The following is a 25310-nucleotide window of genomic DNA, read 5'->3' as shown; positions in this document are numbered from 1 at the left end:
CATGTACAACTTCTCACCGGTTGGTAAAAAATCATACATGTGACACTCATGTAAAAGACTGGGAAGCCCCCCTCTTGCTGCTGGACTGCTGCCTTCATCTCAATTTTGATCAGTTCCTAGTTAAGTTTTAGGTTGCTATGGGAGTAGGAATGTGTCTTAACGTCCTTTAAATGTAGTAGTGAATTAACTATATGTCTGGTAGTGGCCTACCGGGGTCTGATCAAACTCTCAAAGTTTTTGTTGTTGGTTTTTTTTTTGTTTTTTTTTTTTTTTTGTGAAAGTGGCACCTGCCTATAAATTAAAGGATGAGCTAGGGGTGGGTGGGCAAGGGGTGGGAGGGTTGGGATATACAAACAGTCTAACTTCAGTTAGTGAGCCAGAGTGACTCACTGCTCTCTTGATTAACAAATGTTGGTACCTATTCAAACCCAATCACACTACCTCAACACCTTTCCAAGGTGAGTAACTGAGCTGAACTTTTCAACTTTTTTACTTGGGTATACACTGCTCCTAGCTTATTTCTAGCTTCTGGCTACTTTTTGTGGTTTTTTTTAAAAAAAAATACAAACACTCAGTTCTGCTTACTAGCTGCCTTACAGACTTTTAAAAATAAACACAGTACCTACTGCTTACTAGCTGCCTTATTGACTGACTATTTAAAAATACAGTCTAACTTGTTCATTCACTGCCTTACTGACTATTAAAAGCACAAAACACACTAAGTGTGTCCTTCCAGTCCTCTTCTATTGCAAGGGATGTGGGGTGTCTGGAAGCTGGGGCTGTGGAGTTTGATGCCTAGATCATTTGCTGTGACCTCTGCATGCGTTATAAAATACGATAACTGCGCACATGTGCGAGCGGTTATCTGATATGTGGGCAACGGGAGGGGATCTTAAAAAATGTGCAGTGATGCAGGTACGCCTTTCCCAGTTCCTCCCAGTCTGTTCTAATTAAGGAGTAGATTGGGAAGGAACTTCCCTAACCCTAATCCTATCCTTCCTCCCTGTTCCTCAGCCACCCACCCCTAGCTCATCCTTTAATTTATAGGCAGGTGCCACTTTCACAAAAAACAAACAAACAAAAAAAAATCTCCCTGTTCCCCGACCCCCTAAACTATCCTTACCTACCCCCCCCCCCCTTTTTTTTTTCCCATACTTACTTTTCCTCTGGAGGAGCAGTATCTTCTGTTACCTCGCAACGCCGGGCGGGGAGGGTCCTCGCCGCCGATCATCGGAGACTGCCGGCGGCAGCGTGGGCCGACGCGACTCGCACGCAAGCTCCGACTACCAGCCAACGTCAGACGCCCTCCCGGGGATCAACGTGTTTGCGCGCAAAAAACTATTATTTAAAGAGCTGTGTCCAGCACAGCATTGCCTCAGCTACAGGTTTCCTGTGCTGAGGCAATGCTTCTGACCCGGATTGCCTTCTGGACCTGCCTGCCTGCCGCCTGCCTTCTGACCCGGAGTGCCTGGACTTGCCTGCCTTCTGACCCGGATTGCCTTCTGGACCTGCCTGCCTGCCGCCTGCCTTCTGACCCGGAGTGCCTGGACTTGCCTGCCTTCTGACCCGGATTGCCTCCTGGACCTGTCTGCCTGCCTTCTGACCCGGATTGCCTCCTGGACCTGTCTGCCTGCCGCCTGCCTTCTGACCCGGATTGCCTCCTGGACCTGTCTGCCTGCCGCCTGCCTTCTGACCCGGATTGCCTTCTGGACCTACCTGCCTGCCGCCTGCCTTCTGACCCGGATTGCCTTCTGGACCTACCTGCCTGCCGCCTGCCTTCTGACCCGGATTGCCTTCTGGACCTACCTGCCTGGCGCCTGCCTTCTGACCCGGATTGCCTACTGGACCTGCCTGCCTGCCGCCTGCCTTCTGACCCGGATTGCCTACTGGACCTGCCTGCTGCCTGCCTTCTGACCCGGATTGTCTACTGGGCTTGCCTGCCTGCTGCCTGCCCTCTGACCTAGCGTGCCTACTGGACCTGTCTGCCTGTTGGCTGCCCGTGGACCGGAGTTGGAACAGTACCCCGCCTTCGCGGTACTGCGGTGACGCAGTATTGGGCGACTGTCCTTGCTGCAGAATCCAGGGACAACCACGGCTAGGTAAGGCTGGGGGTTATTTGGGGATCCACTATCTACAAATTGTAACATCTTCGCATGCCAGCCAGCTGCCGGCGTGTGCTTCCCTGGGACAGCAGCTAATGGCACTGTCCCGACCCGGCTCCCGTCCCTTTGGAGAGGCCTGGCACTTTGGCGCGTAATGGGGGTTGTGCGCACAAGGCCCAGCATTGTTCGTAACCCCCATTATTTACATGTGTAGCCCTTTTAAAATGGGGCTGTTAATATTTTTGAGCGAGTACATGAATTGATTAGTCAAATTATTCCTTTTAGACATCTATCTACATGATGGTGGATTTCACAATTATATCAGCTGCCAGCAAGAAACCAGCATTAATGAAATTATAGCATCTCAACATGCACAACATTGCATATATTTTGATGTAGTCACTTTACATATCCCCTGAAGAAGTTAAGATCCTACTTTGTAGGGACGTGTTCAATTTAAAGACTGAGACAGATCTTTTCCATTGATGTAGAATACATTGCATCACTGTTTGTGGAAAGAGATACATTTTCAGAATGAGACAGTTTTTTAATTAATACGTTGTATTGGTTGGTTGTATGAAAACTGATGCATGTTGGAAGAGGGAAAAGTAGAGAGAGGCTTAAGTGGATGTATTGTGTGTGTGTGTAGAACATGGGATGAGAGTAATCAAATATATGTGTAAGTGATATCTAGAATTTTTTTATGTATGTGTAAGAATTCTTGTCTGCACATTAGTATATGTTGTGGTTTGTGCTTCTATTTCTGATATTCACTTTTTGTAAAATATTATTGCACCTTGTATCACAATATATTTCTGGTATTTATAATGAACAGGTATTTAATCTCATTGTAAATTAATTAAAGATTGATATAAAAAAATTTGTGTTAATATTTGAAAGACATGTAATAACATAGTAACTTAGTATTGTTGGCAGAAAAAGACCAAATGGTCCATCCAGCCTGCCCAGCATGTTGCGGACTGGACAGTGGACCCTTGGACCAACTTGGTGGAGGAAGATGGTTCAAGACCTCTCATGATCTTAAAGACCTATATCATATCCCCCCTCACCCATATTTTCCCCAAGTTCAACATTCCTAACCTCTTTAGCCTTTCCTCATAGGGGAGCTGTTCCATCCCCTTTATCATTTTGGTTGCCCTTCTCTGTACCATCTCCATCGCAACTATATCATTTTTGAGATGTGACCAGAATTGTGCACAGTATTCAAGGTGCGGTCTCACCATGGAGCGATACAGAGGCATTATGACATTTTCTGTTTTCCTAACATTATTTGCTTTTTTGACTGCAACAGCACACTGAGCCGACGTTATCATGTATTATCCATTGACGCCTAGATCTCTTTCCTGGGTAGTAATTCCTAAGATGGAATCTTAGATTGTGTAACTACAGCAAGGCTTATTTTTCCCTATATGCATCACCTTGCACCTTGTCCACATAAAATTTCATTTGCCATTTGGAAGTTCAATCTTCCAGTCTCACAAGGTCCTTCTCAATTTAACACAATCTGCCTGAGATTTAACTACTGTGTATACTTTTGTGTCAGCTGCAAGTTTTGTCCCCTCGCTCGTTGTTCTTCTTTCCAGACCATTTATAAATATATTAAAAAAAAACATTGGTCCAAGTACAGATCCTTGAGACACTCCACGGTTTCATTTTTCCACTGTGAAAGCAGACCATTTAATCCTTCTCACTATTTCTCGTCTTTTAACCAGTTTGCAATCCACAAAAGGACATTACTTCCGATCCCATGACTATTTATTTAGTTTTCTTAGAAGCCTCTCATGGGGGTCGTTGAACACCTGAAAATCCAAATACACCACATCTACCGAAGCAAAGAATTTGTTTAGTCTTTCCATGAAGGCCTTATCTTTCCTAAAGTGCCCCTTTAACCCCTCGATCATTTAACAGTCCAACCGACTCCCTCTCAGGCTTTCAGCTTCAGATATATTTTAAAATGTTTTTATTATGAGTTTTTGCCTCTATAGCCATTGTCTTTTCAAATTCTCTCCTGTCTTATCTGTGTCTTACATTTAACTTGCCAGTGCTTTATCCTATTTTCTTCTGTTGGATCCTTCTTCTCATTTTTGAATGAAGATCTTTTGACTAAAAATCCTCTTTCCCCTCACTTTTTAACCAGATCAGCAATTGTTTGGCCTTTCTTAAGATGTGGAATATATCTGGACTTTGTTAAAAGCTACCATTTTAGAAGCAATGTCCACACCTGTTGCACACTTTTAGCCTTTTTGTAGCTGCACCTTTCAGTGTTTGTTTTTTTTTTTTTTTTAAACTATTTCATTTTATCAAAGTTTCCCTTTTGTAAGTTTAGTGCTAAAGCCGTGGATTTACTTACTGGTCCCCTTCCAGTCATTAATTCAGATTTTATCATATTATGATCATTATTGCCAAGTGGCCCCTCCATTGTTCCCTCTCTTACCAAATTCTGTGCTCCACTGAGAATTTAATCTAAAATTGTTTCCTGTCTTTTCAGTTCCTGAACCAGTTGCTCCATAAAACCGTCATTTATTCCATCCAGGAACTTTATCTCTCTAGCATGTCCTGATGCTACGTTTACCCAGTCAATATTAGGGTAATTGGGAGGAAGTGACATCAGCCTCAGCAGATGGCCGCTTGACTCTTCAGCTCCACATGGCTGGGGAATAATCGTGGTGTATTACCTAGCATATGACCTCCCGAATCATAATTTTCAGTATAATACTCCCGGAATGACTATGGCTACCTGATGGCGGACGGTCGATTTGGCGGACGTTTCTTATAGTGGTAATAATGCGACCCCAAAAATGATGACCTCTGGAGAAGAAGGCAAAAAAGGCTGCGATAACAGGCGAGGCTCAGGTGGAAATGGGCACGGAGGCCTGTCCTACACGACAGGAGTTCCAAAACTGGTTCCAGAACATTAAAACCGAAATCATAACAGCTCTTAAGGTAGAAATCCAGGAAGTGATTGGAGATCTGTGCAAGGAAGTAGAGGAACTAGGAGATTTGAGTACACGAGCTAAAGCAGGCCATGGAAGACCAGGTCTCTATGATGATGCAGCAGACAAAATAAATCTTAACTTTTTTAAAACAAACGACGGAGGATTTGGTCTCTAAATTAGAAGACTTGGAAAATAGGAACAGACGAAACAATATCAGAATTCGAGGAGTGCTGGAGGAAGAGGGAACAACTGATTATGCTGTATTAGTCCAGGACATTTGCAAGGCCATATTGAATGCTGACCCCGCTAAACCATTTGACTAAGGGATCGCAATAGGCCCATCGTTCGCTAGGGAAGCCTAATAATAATCAGCCCAGAGACATTATTGCCTGCCTGCACAACTACCCTATCAAGGAAGCAATTATGAATAAGGCAAGAGCACTGGGGAATATTCTGTGGAAAGGCACAGAGATACAAATTTGTAATAACCTATAGTGACCATAATGCACCACCCTTCAATGGTGCAAAACTATGAGAAATATTGCAGAAACATTGAGAGCAGAAAATGTTAGATACAAGTGGCTCTACCCATTTGGGCTCCTCTTCAACATCAGCGACCAATCCTGTACTGCGAGATCTTTGGATGTGGCAGAAATATTCCTGCGGCAGAAGGGCATCGAAGTCAAGACTCAATTGGATGCAGGAGTATACACAGTGCAAACAGAGATTATGCAATGGCAGAGGGCTGGCAAAGGTGGCAAGCGACTACGGAGGCACTCTAGAAGCAGTGCTCCCGATGGGAACGATAACACCTGAATCTGAAGGAAGAAATTGTGCCACTATAGGGAAACTTGATGTATCATGAACAGGTTCTAGATCTTGCTGGTATATACTTTGCCAACCGGTTTATTTATGGGGGCTGATGTTATAGCCTTATTTCAAGCGAGACTGGTTAATTCTGGGAGGCTGGGGCAACCTAACGCATTTGCCTGGGAGAGAAATTGGGAAAGGGTGAAAAGTGATATATGGATGAACACACCACTTCTTAAGTTTACTATCTGCAGGCTACATGGGTTGCTGTCATTCCTTCCTTGTAAATAGAGTGAGGATGGATATCTCACTTTTGATTATATATGGGGGATTAAGGGGGATGGGGTGGGGAAGCTTATACGACAGTAATACAGGGGCATTGGAACAACCTATATATAAATCATAATGTGCCACAGGGCGTAGAACTGATCTTAGAGGTCTTGCTTTATTGCATAAATGGTACTCCCAGTGGCTGAGTTGAACTTCGTATCCCTCAATGTCAAGGGGCTTAATCACCCCCGAAAGAGGCAATTGCTGTTTGAGGAAGTTTTTTGCAGGAGACACGTTTACTCAGAAAGGATGAGCGCCTATTACGGGATAGGGATTATCTGCAGATCTTCTTGGCCTCCAACTGCGAGGAGAAGAAGAAAGGTGGAGTGGGAATTATGTTTGCCAGGGACGTGAGAGTTGAAATTCTGGATTGTAGAAGGGATAAGGGGGGGGGGGTGTTATATAGCCCTAGTGGTCAAATTAGACACTGCTCAATATCTATGCTCCTAATGTACAGCAGGGAGAATTTTTTGCCCAGCTTGAATAATCTCTGAGTGATTTTATCCAAGGCCCTTTACTAGTGAGTGGGGATTTTAATACCATATTGAACCCTAAATTGGATCATAGCAATCCCCCGGGGGGGGGGGGGGGGGCAAAAAGGACATAGACAACGTTTAAAAGCTCTCATGGAAACATGGGGAGTGCATGACATCTGGTGCCTTCAAAATCCCTCAGACAGGGATTATACTTTTCACACTCGGGTCCATGGTTCCTATTCCCGCATAGATATGTGGCTAGGCAGCAAACCACAGGGGTAGGGTGTAAGAGGGTGAAGTTTGGTCCTGTTACTTGGTTGGACCACTCTCCCATTTTGGGGTCCTTCTGTTTGCAGTCAGACGAGCAATGGACAGACAGCTCAGTGAGTCCATTCAGGAAGATATCAAAGAATATTTTATCATTAATGATAATGGAGAAGTAACACCAGGTATAGTCTGGGACTGCTTTAAAGCAGTTATATGTGGGAGGTTGATTGCTAAAGTGGCAGCACATAAAAAATAGTCCCAACAGCCCGCCTGGAATTGCTGAGAGAAATAGGCCAATTGGAAAAGAGGCACATATCCTTTGGGGGAGGGAAAATATGGGAATTAGATAAAAAGAGGAATGAGCTTAGAGTTATTTTGGATGGCGAAATCCACAATAATAGGTCCAGGTGCACTTATATTGCTGACGGAAATAAACCAGGAAAACTGCTAGCTAGACAATTGAAGCAACAGATATCCCAGAGCCATGTTTTAAAGGTCAAGGATATCCAGGGAAAATATGTCGTGGATAATACGAGCATACAGAATAGATTTGTTCAATTTTATAAGTAACTATATACCAATGACCATCCAATCTTGGACGGTGACATTAAAAACTGTCTTATGGAAGTTATGATGCCTTTATTGACAGTAGAGCAGTTGAGGGCGCTAGATGGGCTGATAATCCAAGGGGAGATATTTAATGCGATCTCCACTCTTAAGCCTCATAAAGCCCTGGGGTTGGATGACTTCTCTGGACTCTTTTTTACAGGAAGTTTGGCAACCTACGTATACCACATTTACAAAAGGTTTATAATGACTTATTAAAACACCCAGTCCTACTGCCATCAATGGATTTAGCCGGTATCACCGTACTACCAAAGCCGGGGAAGGATAAAATCCCTCTGCGGCTCCTATACACCAATATCCCTTTTAAACTTAGATTTAAAAATATTAGCAAAAATATTGGCCAGCCGACTAAACAAGGGTACTCCCCTTCTTAATACACAATGACCAATTGGGCTTTATCCCAGGGCGGCAGGCGGGGGATAATATACGCAAAATTATCAACTTGATGTGGAAGGCTCGAACACAAAAGATCCCATCTGTATTAATGGTGGTGGATGCGGAGAATGCCTTCGATAGGGTCCACTGGGGTTTGCTGTTTCATGTATTGCAAAACGTAGGTCTAGGGGAGAACTTTAGGACCTGGTTAACAGCTATGTATAATTCGCCCAAGGCCTGTATTAAGGTCAACGGGTCTTACTCTATTAACTTTGAATTGGGCAGAGGCACCCGGCAGGAGTGCCCCCTTTCCCCTCTTCTCTTTGCTTTTTTTATGGAACCTCTTGCATCTACCATCCGCCATAATGATGACATTAAGGGGATGACAGTTGGAGATGCCCAATATAAAATCTCGTTATTTGCTTATGACATTCTTTTCTCCATAGCCCACCCTCATTGCCAATATTGGTACGGAAACTGGATCGGTTTAGTGCGATTTTGGGTTTTAAAGTTAATATGACTAAATCAGAAATTTTAAATGTCTCGCTTACTGAGGCTCAGGCCACTAACCTCCAGGCTCATTTTCCCTTTAAATGGACCTCACACAGTATTAAATACTTGGGAATACAACTGGGGGCAGACTGGACGCAATTATTTAAACTGAACTATATCCTGCTGATTACGAAAACTACTAAGGATTTGGATATCTGGTGCCCGTATATACTTTTGTGGCTGGGTAGGGTGGCGATTATTAAAATGATTGTGCTACCGAGGTGGCTATATCTATTTTAGACGCTTCCAATAGAAGTTCCAACCAAGTTTCTGAAATCCTTACACACCAAGGTTTTTCACTTTATTTGGCGTAAACTGCCACCTTGAGTAGCGAGGATGATATTGTTCTGTCCCAAGAACATGGGGGGCCTGGCTGGCCTAATTTTTTAAATATTATCATGCAGCTCAGCTCAGGTGGTCATAGAATGGTCCTCTCGCCATATCCAGAAGCAATGGATAATTATCGAACAAACGGAAGCTAGAGGTGCAACTTTATTTAGCAGACTGTGGGGTCTATCAATGAAAAATGAAGATCGTCTGGTTTCTAACCCCTTTACCTCACTGACATTGAAAATCTGGAACTGATGTAGGCTTATACTGACGGGACATAAAATGGTATCGCCAAATCTACCCTTGGGTATATATAAAGAGGGCCACCCACTTACCACTCTGGGCAATATCTTTAATAAGTGGTTTCAGAGTGGCATATCGTGTTGTGGACAACTAATAGATAACTCAAAGCTGCTTTCTTTTGCTGACCTACAATTGCAATACCACTTGCATGACAATGAATATTTTCATTACCTCCAGGTGCATCATTGTCTGAAAGAGAGCTTTCTAAAGGACCATGTAACTCGGGAGAGGACAGAATTTGAAGATTTTTAAACCTGTTGCAACAAAAGGGTTTATCTCTAAGATTGATTGATTGATTGATTTATTTATTGATTTTTTTATATACCGCGGCATGTTAAAAACATCACCTCGGTTTACAATAAACAATAACACAGCAATAAGCTTTACATTCAACAGGAAATACAGTGTACAAAATGGTTCAATTATTAACAAGAATTTAAAAACAAGTACAATAAACCAATGAACGAATGCAAAGAAATGAAAATTAGTTCTTACCTGATAATTTTCGTTCCTGTAGTACCACGGATCAGTCCAGACACCTGGGTTGTGACTCCGCACCAGCAGATGGAGACAGAGCAAAACTTGACGGGCTCCCTACATATAGTAAGGTGCCACCCACAGCCCCTCAGTCGAACGAACTGTCAAAGCAAACCAGTGCCCGACGAACTAACTAGAACAATTTGAAACCAATTCAAACACCCCCTGGCTGAAAACCGAAAACATCAGACCAGAGGCAAGCGGCTTTATGCCAAGAACTGGAACAATTGCAGTACAAATAACCAAACGAGCGGACTCTCTCTCTCTTCATCGTGCCGAACAGACGGGCGGGAGCCTGGACTGATCCGTGGTACTACAGGAACGAAAATTATCAGGTAAGAACTAATTTTCATTTCCCTGTACGTACCCGGATCAGTCCAGACACCTGGGATGTACCAGAGCAAACTACCGAGGGTGGGAAGCAGAGAGTCCCGCTCGGAGGACACTCGCTCCAAACCCCGGCGCTTCAGACGCCTGGACATCAAGTCTGTAATGCCTAGTGAAAGTATGCAAGGACTTCCACGTCGCAGCTCTACAGATCTCCTGCGTGGACACCTGAGAGACCTCGGCCCAGGACGTGGCTTGCGCCCGAGTGGAATGAGCACGAAGCCCCTTAGGTGCCACCTTGCCGTGCAGAAGATATGCGGAGCTAATAGCCTCCTTGAGCCAACGCGCAATAGTGGCCCGCGACGCAGCAGACCCCCGGCGAGGCCCGGACCAGAGAACGGAAAGGATTCGTAATCTCCAGATACCGAAGCAGAATCCTGCGAACGTCGAGCTTCCTTAACTCTTTCATCCCCTTGTCCATCTGATCCCCGACCTCAAAACCTGGAAGGTCCACTGACTGAGTTAAGTGAAACGAGGACACCACCTTAGGCAAAAAGGACGGCACCGTCCGCAGGGAAACTCCGCCCTGCGAAAATCGCAAGAACGGTTCCCGACAGGACAAGGCCTGCAACTCTGAGACCCGACGAGCAGACGTGATGGCTACTAGAAACACGGTCTTCAAAGTAAGATCTTTCAGCGTCGCCCGCTTAAGAGGCTCAAACGGTGCTCCCCCAAGCGCCGAGAGCACGCAATTCAAATTCCAAGACTGACAAGGATTCCGTACCGGGGGGCGTAAATGCTTTGCCCCGCGAAGAAAACGCACCACATCCGGATGACACGCCAAGGACACTCCGCGAACCTTACCGCGCAGACAACCAAGCGCAGCTATCTGGACCTTCAGGGTACTCCAGGCCAGCCCCTTCGAGAGGCCCTCTTGCAGAAAAGCGAGGACCCCCGGCACCGGGGGACGTACAGGATCCACCTCATGAGTACTACACCAGTCCTCAAAAACCGTCCACACCCTCATATAGGCTAAGGACGTAGACTGTTTTCGAGCCCTCAACAAGGTCGCAATCACAGCCTCAGAGTACCCCTTAGTCCTTAAGCGCGCCCTTTCAAAAGCCATGCCACGAGACAAAAGTGATCCGCATCTTCCAAACAGACGGGTTCTTGTCGCAGAAGAGATGCGGCCCCGTGAAACCGAAGCGGAGGCTCCGCCGCCAGCTGAATGAGGTCCGCGAACCACGGGCGCCTTGGCCACTCCGGCGCCACCAGGATCACGTCCGCCGGATGTAACTCGATTCGGCGAAGAACCTTGCCTATCAGCGGCCACGGGGGAAACACATATATCAACACGTCCGTGGGCCAGGGAAGTACTAGAGCATCGACTCCTTCTGCGCCCCGTTCCCTCCGACGGCTGAAGAACCGTGGGGCCTTTGCGTTGTGAGCGGTGGCCATCAGGTCCAGGCGTGGCGTTCCCCACCTGGCACAGATGAGGCGATACGCCATGTCTGGTAGCTCCCACTCGCCTGGATCCAGGCGATGCCGGCTGAGGAAATCCGCCTGCACGTTGTCCACACCTGCGATGTGAGACGCCGCCAAGCCGCTGAGGTGTTGCTCCGCCCAGATCATGAGCAGCCTTGCCTCCTCCGCCACTTGCTGGCTCCTCGTGCCCCCTTGACGATTGATATACGCCACCGTGGTTGCGTTGTCCGAGAGCACCCGAACCGCCTGGCCCCGTATCCACGGAAGGAACGCTTGCAGGGCCAACGACACTGCCCTTGTCTCCAAGCGGTTGATGGACCACCTTGACTGCTGGCTCGACCACTGCCCCTGGACCGAGCGGCCTCCGCAGACCGCCCCCCAGCCGAGTAGACTGGCATCCGTCGTCACTACCGTCCAGGTGGGCATGACCAGAGACACCCCGCAGGACAGATGATCCCGGGAGAGCCACCAGTGCAGACTGGCCCTGGCACAGGGCGTGAGAGGCAACGGAAGATGGAACTCCTCCGAAACCGGCTTCCAGCGGGAAAGTAACGCTGATTGTAACGGTCGCAGATGAGCGAATGCCCAAGGGACCAGAGCGAGGGTCGACGCCATGGAACCCAAGACCCTCAGGTAATCGCAAACCAGCGGGCACCGCATGGACAAAATGTGGCGCACCTGTCGCTGGAGCTTGCCCACTCTCTCCTGAGTCAGCGACACCATGGCCCTCTCGGTGTCGAACAGGGCCCCCAGATACTCCAACCGCTGCGTAGGCTGCAGATGACTCTTGGACAAGTTGACCACCCAACCGAGCGATCGCAATAGTTGTAGGACCCTGGCAATCGCCTGCCGACACTCGGCCTCCGATTTCGCCCGGATGAGCCAATCATCCAAGTAAGGATGCACCAGCAGCCCTTCCCTCCGGAGCTGGGCAACCACCACCACCATCACCTTGGTGAAAGTGCGTGGAGCCGTGGCGAGGCCGAAGGGAAGAGCCCTGAACTGGTAATGGCCGCCCAGGATGCAGAATCTCAGGTACCGGTGAAAAGCCGGCTGAATCCCGATGTGAAGGTACGCCTCCGTAAGGTCCAGCGAAGCGAGGAACTCGCCCGGACGAACCGCGGCAATTACCGAGCGGATCGTCTCCATCTTGAACCGCGGCACCCGCAGGCACCGGTTGACGCCCTTTAGATCGAGAATGGGCCGAAAAGCTCCATCCTTCTTTGGGACCACGAAGTAAATGGAGTACCTTCCCTTGCCCTGCTGATCCTGCGGCACGGGAGTAATTGCGCCCAGGTCCACTAGCCGCCGAAGGGTGGTCCGGACAGCGGCGCGCTTGACGAGGGCCTTGCAGGGTGAGACGAGGAACTTGTCCACCGGGAGCCGAACAAAATCTAACGCGTAACCGTCTCTTATCACAGCGAGGACCCACTGGTCGGAAGTTATTCTGGTCCATGCCTCGTAAAACAAGGTGAGCCTCGCGCCCACGTAAGGTACGAGGGCTGGAGGCAACGAGGAATGGACCCCTCTCGTTTCATTGGGCCGACTTGGACCCCGAGCCGGACGAGGGTCCACTGGCTCTGTTGAATTTCTTCCCTCGAAAGGACTGGGACCAGGAGGACGATCTAGCCGAGCCGGACCGATAGGACTGGCCCGACCCCGACGCCCTCTGCGGCCGCTGACGGCGGTTGGACCGGAACCTGTTCCTTCCAGCAAAGGACGACCGCTGCCTGGGCCTATCCTCCGGCAACTTAAAAGCCTTGTTCTCGCTCAGGAACTGCATCAGCTCGTCCAGCTGCTTGCCAAACAGGAGCTTACCCTTAAATGGTAAGGACCCCAGGTGGGCCTTGGACGCTCCATCCGCAGCCCAGTTGCGAAGCCAAAGGAGACGACGCGCCGAGACCGCCGACACCATCGCTCTGGCCGATGTTCTGATTAAATCGTGCATCGCATCGGCGGTGTAGGCAATCACCGCCTCCAAGTTATCCGCCTGAGTAGCCTCCCCCGAGGAGAGGTCGGCGTTCGCTTGCAGTACTTGGGCCCACCGGAGCCCCGCTCGCAGTGCAAAGGTACTACAAATGGCTGCCCGCACTCCCAGTGCGGACACTTCGAAGATCTTCTTCAACTGCACCTCCAGCTTCCTATCTTGGATATCCCGGAGGGCCGTAGCACCCGTAACGGGGATGGTGGACCTCTTCGTCACTGCTGACACCGCCGCGTCCACCCGCGGGAGACGCAGCAGTTCCAGCGCGTCCTCTGGGAGGGGATAAAGCTTGTCCATAGCCTTACTCACCTTCAGCCCCAGTTCCGGGGTATCCCATTCCCGAAACAATATATCAGAGGCCGAGAAGTGAAAAGGGAAGGCCAGTGCAGGGCCTGCCAGGCCCAACAGCACCGGATCCATCTTGACCCCCTGCCTGGACTCCACTGGAGGAGGATCCACTCCGATCTCGTCCAGAATGGCTGGGATAAGTGGAGAAAGTTCTTCCCGACGAAACAGGCGGACGACCTTGGGGTCATCACCCTCTGCCGCCTGCGGCCCTTTGCCGGCTCCCGGCTGGGCCTGCCCCTCGTCTTCGTGGCCCTCCTGGCCCTCAGGGGCTCCCAACAGCGCCTCCTCGTCCGAGGAGGCGGTGGACGCTGACTCCGACTCCTGCAGGTCGCCACGCGGCTGCCTCTTCTCCCGTGGCACCCCCCGGGCGTCCCGGGTCCGAGCAGCTCTCTTCCGGGGCTGGGAGTGTGCTTCCCTGCCCCCTGAAGCCTTCCCAGCCTTTATTCTTGACTTTTTATATTTCGCCAGTTTTTGCATCAAAAGGGAAAAATCCTCCGAAAACGAGCCCTCCGATCCAGAGGAGTCCTCCCCAGCACAAGGGCTCCCCGAGCCACGGGTCCCTGGGGGCTCTCCCCCCGAAACCCTGGTCTGTGGCGATAGCGCGGGAGGCTGGGCGCCATCTTGGAGCGCCCTCCTCGTGGCTTCCCGCACTGTAGACAAAATGGCGTCCGTTCCCGCGCTAAGCGGGAACGGATCAAAGGACGCGGCCTCCGAAGGCCCGGCGCGCGATGGCGAACGGGCCCCCCGCGATCGACCCCCCCCCCGGGCGACCTCTGACGGACCCTCGCCACCTGCAACGCATCCGGAGCAGACCCCGTCCTTGGAGAGCCGCGCGTGCGCGGCAAGTCGTCCCCCTCGGCATGCTGGACCACCTCGGCTACCAGGCTCCCCAACCAGCGCCCCCCCTCCGAGAACGATCGACCCGACCGGCGAAGGGACGGCGAAGAGGGAGAGAGAGCCGGCGGCAGAAAACTAAACACGCTGGTTTTTTTTTTTTTTTTTTTTTTACTTAGCCGCTAGCCGTGGTCCTGCAGTCTTCAGCTCCAGCGGGGGTGAGTGAACCGGGCTCCCCGGTGTCACCCCCGACGCTGCTGCCCGCACAGGCCGGGTCCTCGACCCCCAGCAGCGGCCTCGACCTGGAGGGGATGGTCCTCTCAGGACCTTCCAACCCTCCTGGGAGGCTCCTCCGACGGGAGACTTCTGTCGTCTTCTTTATGTCTTCTTTCTTCTTTTTTTTTTTTTTTTAAACACACACTGCCCTAACAACTTAGGCTTAAATACAAATGGATCCCTGACTGACTACCCCGAGCCCCATCTGCTGGAGACAGAGAAAGACTGAGGGGCTGTGGGTGGCACCTTACTATATGTAGGGAGCCCGTCAAGTTTTGCTCTGTCTCCATCTGCTGGTGCGGAGTCACAACCCAGGTGTCTGGACTGATCCGGGTACGTACAGGGAACAGTTCAATGTTAGAAAGTCGAGTGTTAACCATGTGATCAGAGACAGTAAAGTCAATTTATAGCAGCGAGGAACATCTATACGGGTCAGCAGTGGAGGATCGTAGGAGAAGGGTTATACAGGATAGATAAATTGGAAAGTCAGGAGTAGACATGGTCAGTGAGTGTAAGCTTGTTCAAACAGCCAGGTTTTGAGGTTCTGCTTAAATTTCCTGTGGCAGGGTTCTAGGCGTAGATCAGTGGGCATTTTGTTCCAAATGTTAATGCCGGCTATGCATGGTTAGGGCGGCAGCCAAGCTCTCCTAGTCCCCGTCAAATGCAATTGGGGCTGTAAGTGGTCCGAATTACAATGGACATGATGTTTTAGGAATGTAGCCAAAAGTTCTTTCTCATCTAACATTATAGACTAATTATAAATTGGTATATCGATGGTATCTTACGCCCCTTAAATTAAGTAGAATGTATCCGACCAGAGATAATAAATGCTGGAGGAATAGTACCATGGAAGGCTCCTTCCTACATGTATGGTGGACCTGCCCTAGAGAATTACCATTTTGGAAATGGATCACCTGGATACTTCTACAGATGTCTGATGTAACAGTTCCCTTTACCCCTGAAATTTATTTGCTTTCAGCATACCCTATGTCATGGCCATCCTATCTGCGGATTTTAATTAACCGCACTCTCTGTGCAGCAAGGCAAGTAATTGCAGCCCATTGCCATAAAGAATTGCCAACTGCAGAAGTGGTCATGAAAAGACTTTCGTTGGTGCATTACTGGTATTATCTGACCACACAGACAGATAAGATAGCCTATCACATTAGAATATGGGAACCGTTTCTATGTTGGTATAAGACATTCTGAGGCCTGATAAATAGTTGTCAATGTGGGAGAAATTTTGGGAATCCCTTGACACTAGGAATTATCGGATGATGGAGTTTGGGAATACTTGAAGGTTAGTTCCACTGTAATCAGTAAGGTTGAACGTAGAGCCCTAAGGTGCATTAGAGAGGGGGGAGGGAGTGTGGGGTGGGATAAAGGGGATAAAATGTATGTTTCATGTCTATGGATCATTGTTTACTATTGCTGTACAACGATGTTTTGTTTTATCATGTTGTGGTTGCAAATGCTATTGCCAATAAAATAAATAAATAAATTTAATTTGAAAAAAAATATTAGGTTATTTGAAATCTCCCATTATTACTGCACTACCAATTTGGTTAGCTTCCCTAATTCCTCTTAGGATTTCATGATCCATCTCATCATTTTGGCCAGGTGGATGATAGTATACTCCTATCACTATACTCTTCCCCAACACCAAGGGATTTCTACCCATAAAAATTCGGTTGTGTATTTAACTTCTTGCAGGATCTTTATCATGTTTGGACTCTATGCCATCCCGGCCATAAAGCACCATCCCACCACCAAGATGCTCCTTTATCATTGCAATATAATTTGTATCCTGGTATAACACTAGCCCATTTGGTTATCCTCTTTCCACCATATCTCTGAGATGCCAATTATGTCTGTCATCATTCACTGCTATACACTCTCTCTCTCTCTCTCTCATCATAGAGACATTTTAAAGTGCGTTTTGTGTTTGTATTTACATTCTGCTTTTCAGTTGACTGATAAATTGGAATCTTTTAGTTCAGGTGATTCTTATAGGGACCTGGACTACTTTTCTTAGTATTGGAACCTCTCGGTTGAGATGCCCTAACTCTATTGCTTCATTAGTATTCTTTGAAGATACCTCTCTCCGAACCATGCACTGATGAGCAATTGTTGGCTTTCCCCTTTGTTCTAATTTAAAAGCTGCTTTATCTCCTTTTTAAAGGTTAGTGCCAGCAGCCTGGTTCTACCCTGGTTAAGGTGGAGCCCATCCCTTAGGAAAAGACTCTTCCTACCCCAAAAGGTTCCCCAGCTCCTTAGAAAACTGAATCCCTCTACCTTGCAGGATTGTTTCATCCATGTATTGAGACTCCAGAGCTCTGCTGCTTCTGGGGACCTGCACGTGGAACAGGGAGCAATTCAGACAATGCTACCTTGGAGGTTCTGGCTTTCAGCTTTCTACCTAAGAGTCTGAATTTGGCTTCCAGAACCTTCCTCCTACATTTTCCTTTGTCGTTGGTGCTCACATGCACCATGACAGCCGGCTCCTCCCCGGCACTGTCTAAAATCTTATCTAGGTGATGCGTGAGGTCTGCCACCTTCGCACCAGGTAGGCATGTTACCAGGCGAACCTCACTCCCACCAACCACTCAACTGTCTTGATTGCTAATAATCGAATCACCAACTATGATGGCTGACCTAATCCATCCCTCCTGGGCAGTAGCCCTGGGAGACATCCTCAGTGCGAGAGGACAATGCACCACCTGGATGCTGTCCAGGTGGTGCCCTTGCTACCGGATCCTTTCCTGCTGCGCCAGGTTGATGCTGTCCGATCATGAGGCCACCTTACTCCAAGGCAGCACCAGGACTGCCAATCTGAAGTTGGGACTTGGTTACTATGTCCCTGTCTGCCTCAGCTCCTCCAGGTCTGCCACTCTAGCCTCAAGAGATCAGACTTGTTCTCTGAGAGACAGGAGTTCTTTGCATCGGGTGCACACATTCAATTTTTCACCGGCGGGTAAAAAAATCATACATGTGACACTGTATGCAAAATAGTGGGAGGCCCCCCCACCCCCTGCTGCTGGACTGCCTTTTTCATCTCAAATTTGTTCAGTTCCTAGTTAAATTTTAGGTTGCTATGGGAGTAGGTATGTGTCTAATTAGGGTCCTTTAAATGTATTAGTGTTTTCACTATATATCTGGTAGTGGCCTACAAGAGAATGATCAAACTCTCAATAAGGTGTGGGGAATTTGTGAAGTTAAAAGGCTGAAATTTTTTTACTTTTTTATTTTTTTTTAGTGTGAAAGTGTCACCGGCCTATAAATTGAGCCAGGGTTAGGTAGGTGGGAGAGGGATGGGAGGGTGGGAAATACAAACACACTAACTTCTGTTTATTATCTGCCGTACTGACTATTTAAAGTAGCCTAGGAGTTACCCTGGACAACCACTTCAACCTAAAAAAGTTCATAAACTCCAAACTAAAAGACTGCTTCTTCAAGCTCCACACACTAAAAAAAAAATGAAACCTCTCCTACACCTTAATGACTTTCGCACAGTTCTCCAAGCTATCATCCTATCCAGACTTGATTACCGTAACGCCATCCTCCTCGGCCTTCCAAAGAATGCCATCTAACCCCTGCAAATGCTCCAAAATGCTGCTTCCCGCATCCTCACTAATACACACCGTCATGATCACATCACCCCCATCCTCAAATACCTTCATTGGCTGCCTATCCCATCTCGTATAATATTCAAATCTCTCACCATCCTTCAGAAATCCATCCACAACCAAGACATATGTTGGTTCAATGAGCACCTCTGTTTCCGCACCACAGACAGACCAACCAGAAAACAATACCTTGCAATCCTGCACACCTCCTCACCCAAACTCACTAAGCTAGTGACCACCAGAGAACATGCCCTCTCCCTTGCAGGTCCTTCTCTCTGGAACAACATGCCCCTCAGCCTCCGCCAGGAACCATGTCCAAGAAAATTCAAGCAGAACCTCAAGACATGGCTGTTTAAACAAGCATTTACCTGAACCTTACCACCCTCCCCTCCACCACCTCAATGGAATTTCCACCCTTTCCATTTTCACCCTCCTAATATAAGCTCAGAAATCTGTGCTCCCTAACCTCCCCACCTTCCATCCCTTCCTCAATGCCAACTTCCCTCCCTTTCTTTTTGCCATTCTCCCATTTCGTTAATGTACATAATTCCATCGGTTATTCACTTCCTGTTACTATATTTGTTTACTGTACAAACCCTATTGCTATATTATTCCCCTTATGTGTTACTTGTAAAGCCTGTTGCTGCATTATTGTTACATGTAAACCGAGGTGATGTTCCGAACGTGCCGCGGTATATAAAACTACATAAATAAATAAGTACAAACACACTAAATAATATACCCCAATAGTTTACTTATCCCCAATATGCTTAACAAAAATTTCCAAAGCAGTAGTTACTGCTTCCTTTCAGCCACCAGCAAGGTGATCCTCTCCTCTCAGTGCTCCCTCTTGAGCAAATTATTGCAACGACTCTGGTTCTCAATATCATCTATCTTGGCGACCATTCTTTGATATGAGCGCTCCAAGACTTTGAGACATTGCCTGGTACTGGTGAGTGACATCTTCATTTCATCTACTCGTTCACAAAATGTCCAGCTTGGTGGTTGTTTTGCCGGCTGACACCATTTAGGATGGGCTATCTACCACATTCTCCAACTTAGAGTCCAGGCTGGTATAGACTTCATTGTTGAGTTGCTGCATTACCATTTTCATAGCTTCAGCGAATTCGGCAGGCCACGCCATCAGAGTCCTCATCCTCAAACATGGTATCCTTGCAGGTAGCCGGTTATTTGCTCACCAGTTTTCTACATGAGCACCTTGGTCGCAGTGCTTGTTCACCCTATATCAAGGCATCAACTTCTTTGGGGCTTTGTCTTCCATTTACAAGCAGCAAACAACCAAACTAGAGGGGTAAAAAAACCCCCAAAACAGAGAGTTAGGGAGCTAGTTGGGAATGTGGTCGCCCATTATAGATAGATAACTTGACCCCCACCTTTTGTAAAATTTGAGTTTGTTAGACCTAAGGAAAGGACATTATGGCATACCTGCAGGAAGGCATAAAAGTTATGCTGTAAAAAAAAAGTGTTGCCTGAGCTTTTCATAGCTATACATGGATCCTGTTGAATCATCAATGAAGTGTTTAGCATAGAGAAGTCCCATCATCCACTCATGCAGTGCCCTACTCTCCATCCCCTGATGAAAGCTATGATTTTCATGCAATGGTAGGAATAAAAACCATGTAAAAACTATGCTACAAATGTTAGGAATCACACCCTGTGGCTCTCAAACACCGTCTGTACTCCAGGCACCAAATTGTAAACAATATCTCAAATTTATTTATTTATTTATTTATTTCTTTTGTATACCGACATTCGATCGAGATATCACATCGGTTTCCAGATAACTAAAGGAATAGGGTGGTAACAGCCCTATTTTACATTATAACATGGTATTAAATAGATATAAGAATATTTTACATTATAACATGGTAATAAATATAACAAGAATATTTTACATTATAACATGGTAATAAATATAACAAGTTGTAACAGAACTAACAGGAGTACATGGAACATTAGACTATAGTATATAACATATATACATAACTGGCTTGGTGATGAGGATAAATTATGGTAAGGAGAGCAGGGAGTGTAGAGGGGGTAGGGGAGAGGAAGGGATGAGTGGGAGGAAGGTAGTGATAGGGAGGGAAAGGGTGGTGGGAGATGCTTGTGTAGGGAGGGAAAGGTGTGGGGCGAGATGCTTGTAGAGGGGGCATGGAGTGGATGGTGCGAATTGGGCGGGTTATGTGTCGGGTGGGAAAGCTTTTAAAAATAGCCATGTTTTGAGGTGTTTTTTGAAGACTTGCAGTGAAGGTTCGTTTCTGAGACAGGTGGGGAGGGTGTTCCATAAGGTGGGGCCCGCTATTGTTATGGCTCGTTTGCGGGTGACGTTGAGGTGTGCAGCTTTGAGATTGGGGACGGCTAGGAGTCCAGTGTTGGTGGATCTGAGAGTTCTTTGAGTAGAGTAAGGTTGTATTCCGTTGTTTAGCCAGTCCATTTTGTTGTTGTTTATTTTTTTGTGCATGAGGGTGAGGGTTTTATACTGGATTCTTTGTGTAATGGGTAGCCAGTGGAGTTCTTTGAGCGTGGGTGTGATGTGAGGGGATTTTTTGTTGTTAGAGATGATTCTGGCGGCAGCGTTCTGTAGAACTTGGAGGGGTTTGATGTGTATTTCTGGTAGTCCGAGGAGGAGGGAGTTGCAGTAGTCGAGTCTTGACAAGATATCACTAAATGTCAGTAAACCTGGTTTCTTCTTTAAATAATTTATACCAGCTCTTGTCCCATCCGATGACCATATAATTTTGTAGGACCACTACTCATAGGGTCACAGTATTTTACCAGACTCTTTTTATGTTTGGGTCCAGTTTACTTTGTATATATTTTTTTATATTTTTATAATTTTTTAGTTTTCTTTTTTTCTTTCCATCATCCTAATGAGAGCTCCAAAATGACATTTCAAATTACAGTCAAACTAAATGTCACTTTCTTAATCCCAATTCAAAGTAATTCAGCAGTGATACTCATCTGCGTAGCCCACACGATCGTGTTTCGGACCCCCACTTTTAAGGTCCTGCTTCAGGGGAAACAATTTCCATTCTTATTCCGTGACACTCCCAGGGCAATCGTCAAACGACCAAAAGGTTAATCTCCAATAGCTGTCTCCATCAAATAATGTAGATGCGGTCACACCTTGGACTCCCAAACCATAAAAAGAGTCTGGTAAAATACTGTGACCCTATGAGTAATGGTCCTACAAAATTATATGGTCATCGGATGGGACAAGAGCTGGTATAAATTATTTAAAGAAGAAACCAGGTTTACTGACATTTGAGATATTGTTTACAAATGTTAGGAAAACATCTTCAGGCATGAATCATTGTTCGAAATAGGACATTTCCTCTCCCTATAAGTGGTATATCTGCTTTAGCCATATGAAGTAACCCTAGTGGATATTAAGGTTCCTTTACATCAAACAACAAACTAGGAGGTGAGTATTTAAACTTCTCTGTGATAAGTTATCCTATAAACTGCATTTGGCAAGCTATATTGTACCATTTGAAAGTGGGAAGTATCAATTCCTCCCAGCTCTTTACTTCTCTTCAGTTTTTCATAATTAATCTTAGGTCTGTCCCCTTTCCATAGGAACCTAATAAACATTCATTTCAGCAGTGCCAAGTCTAGGAATTACATGTAACCTATATAGCAATTTCAGGAGAAGAATCATTCTAAAGAGCATGCATCTGCCCAAAAAGGACACAGGTAACTCGTGCCATGCCCTTAATTGTGCCTGAAAGCCATCAGTTAAGTTCCTAAAATTTATCTCGTATAGTGTCAGATGGTATCTACATCCCTAAATATTTTATTTTAGTGGGAGACCATTTAAAAGGAAAGGGAAAAATTGCCATCCAGTGTTGCATCAAGGAAGAGTGCAGCGGCATGGCCTCTGATTTTTCAAAGTTAATTTTTAAACTGGCAAAGGTCACAAAGGCAGGATATACATGGGGTATATCTTGACCTGCATCTGCCAGAAAAAGGATGTCCACAAAACATACATAAGGTTTAGCAAATGATTTCCAATCCATATGATCCCAATCAAATCCATCACTAATTTTAATGGCTAGAGGCTCCAAAGTTAAAAGATATAGCAGCGGGGGTCAAGGGGATAACCTTGTCATGTGCCACCCTTCAATTTAAATATGGAGGACATCACTCCATTTATTACCAGCTGGGTTCTAGGATTATGATTTAGTAATTGAATCCAATTCATGAATGCTCCTTGAAATCCTCAGCCAATATCCAAATTACCTTGTTGAAAGCCATATCCGTGACCAAGCTCAGTACAAGGCTTCTTCCTAAACTAGAAGGTTCATGTCCCCAAACTGTTGTTAATTTGCATACATTGGTAACTCCTTACCTACTGTTCACAAATCCAGTTTGATCCGGTACAACCAGTTCTGGGATTACCTTACTGATTCAGGCAGCCAATGTAGATACTAATAATTTTGCATCTGTATTCAAAAGGGATATTGGGCAGTATGAAGAAGTGACACCCAGATATCTTCCTTTCTTGGGAAGAGCTACAGTTGCTGCTTGCATGATCTCTGAAGAATATGATATGCATAAGCATATTCCTGGTTCAGTGCTTTTAAAAAGGGGAAATATTAAAATCTTGTAAAAGTCTAGACCCAGTCCATCAATACCAGGGGATTTTCCTAACTTTAATTTAATTTAGTAATAGATTGAAAGATTTCCGTATCCATGATAGGAACATTTAAATCAGCTAATTGCTTCTCAATATCCTGGGGCAATTTCAAGCCTTCAAAAAAAAAAAATCCCTATTCTCTACATTCATTTCCTTTTTATCATATAAAGCCACATAATACGTTTTAAAAATCGCTATATTCTCCGCATTATCATTTAGTTTTCCCTCAATCATTATGCAAACCCATAATATAGAATTTGTCGTACTCCTTTATTCAATTATGCTAACATCTTGCTTGCTTTGTTGCCATATTTAGGAAAATCGACACAGAATTTATCGGCGTCTGTTTCCCTAAATGCCGCACAGCCAGGGGGTTCAGGAAATGGATGCTTATCAGTTGAGCGTGGTTTTTTTTTGTTTTGTTTTTGTTTTTTAAAGTTAATTTAGTTTAGTTTTTCCTCCTACTTAATATCACAATGATATTAAGTAGGAGGCAGTACAGAAAAGCAGTTTTTTCTGCTTTTCTGTACTAGTTTAAGGAGCGCTCAGCAATTAACGCCTGCTCCGGGCAGGGACGCACATATTTTTTTTCTTGCATTGGGAGTGAATAGCTAATAGGCTCATTCACATACATTTGCATGTGATGAGTGCTATTAGTTTCACTCCGTGACGGTCACGCGTTGTAGAAGTGCTAATCCCCTTATTGCATAAGGGATTAGTTAGCGCCTCTACAACCTGCATCCAACTATGGGTTAACGGTAGTTGAGTGCTGTATTGCATCGGCCCCCTTAGAAAGCTCCTGATGAAGACACCCATTTATATGTAGCAGGTCACGTAACCCATTTGTGAATCATTTTACTGTCATTAGAGAGTAATTATAGGTACACAATTGCACTTTTTCTAATCTAATGCTTGTAATGTTTATGTGCTGAATTTTCTGATTTCTTGTCTTGTTACTTTCAGATGTAAATGAATTGAAGGAGTGCTTGTATATTCTTGTGAAGGAACAGCAAGTTCTAGCTGCTCAGACTGCTACTACAACACTTTCTGCACGAAGGCTGAAGCAGAGGCTGATTATTCTAGAACGTTATTTTATTGCATTGAATAGAACTGTTCTACAGGAGAGCGTTGGGGTGAAATGGAAGAACAGCAGTCTTCCCTTGCACACTGCAGATAAAAAAAGGTAATTGATTTAGCAAGATCCCTTATTCCAATCCAGGATGATAGAAAGTTATCAGATGTTCCCTATTCTCCCTGTTTTAACATTGGAATGTGTTTTATGAATGGATAACAGGCATTCTTTTCAGTACAAAAACACTGAAATATTGAATGTTAGAGCAAAATTACCCCCAGAAACATAATTGATTGCAACTTTTTTTCTGAGGTAACTGGATCAGAGCAAGGGTCCATCAAGCCCAGCATCCTGTTTCCAACAGTGGCCAATCCAGGCTACAAGTACCTGGCAAGTACCCAAGCACTAAGTAGATTCCATGCTACTGATGCCAGTAATGGCAGTGGCTATTCCGTATGTCAAATTGATTAATAGTAGTTAATGGACCTCACCTCCAAGAACTTATCCAAACCTTTTCTAAACCCAGCTAGACTAACTGCACTAACCATATCCTCTGGCAACAGATTCCAGAGCTTAATTGTGCGTTGAGTGAAAAATTAATTTTCTCCGATTAGTTTTAAATGTGCTATTTGCTAGCTTCATGGAGTGTCCCCTAGTCCTTCTATTATCTGAAAGCGTAAATAACCGATTCACATTTACCCGTTATAGACCGCTCATGATTTTAAAGACCTCTATCATATACCCCTTCAGCCATCTTTTTTTCACCAAGCTGAACAGCTCTAACCTTTTTAGCCTTTCTTCATAGGGGAGCTGTTCCATCCCCTTTATCATTTCGGTCGCCCTTCTCTGTACCTTCTCCAGTGCAATTATATCTTTTTTGAGATGCGGTGACCAGAATTGTACACTATACTGAAGGTGCGGTCTAACCATGGAGCAATACAGAGGCATTGTGACAGTTTTCATTTTATTCACCATTCCCTTCCTAATAATTCCTAACATTCTGTTTGCTTTATTAACTGCTTGAAGCAC

The 25310-nt window shown here is 46.0% G+C and overlaps 1 protein-coding gene across 1 annotated transcript in view; it reads left to right on the top strand.

Annotated features, from left to right (window-relative positions):
* The window catches only part of LOC115092958 (E3 ubiquitin-protein ligase HERC2-like), a 2733734-nt gene that overhangs the window by 42797 nt on the left and 2665627 nt on the right, over window positions 1-25310 (top strand). Inside the window, 1 exon segment of the mRNA XM_029604466.1 lies at window positions 24173-24392. Within this exon segment, the coding sequence (XP_029460326.1) occupies window positions 24173-24392 (220 nt within the window).

The sequence above is a fragment of the Rhinatrema bivittatum genome, chromosome 5 (genome assembly GCF_901001135.1).
Source record: "Rhinatrema bivittatum chromosome 5, aRhiBiv1.1, whole genome shotgun sequence".
In the NCBI taxonomy this organism is placed as follows: domain Eukaryota; kingdom Metazoa; phylum Chordata; class Amphibia; order Gymnophiona; family Rhinatrematidae; genus Rhinatrema; species Rhinatrema bivittatum.
Note: the sequence above shows the minus strand (reverse complement) of the source record. Positions and strands in the feature narration are given on the sequence as shown.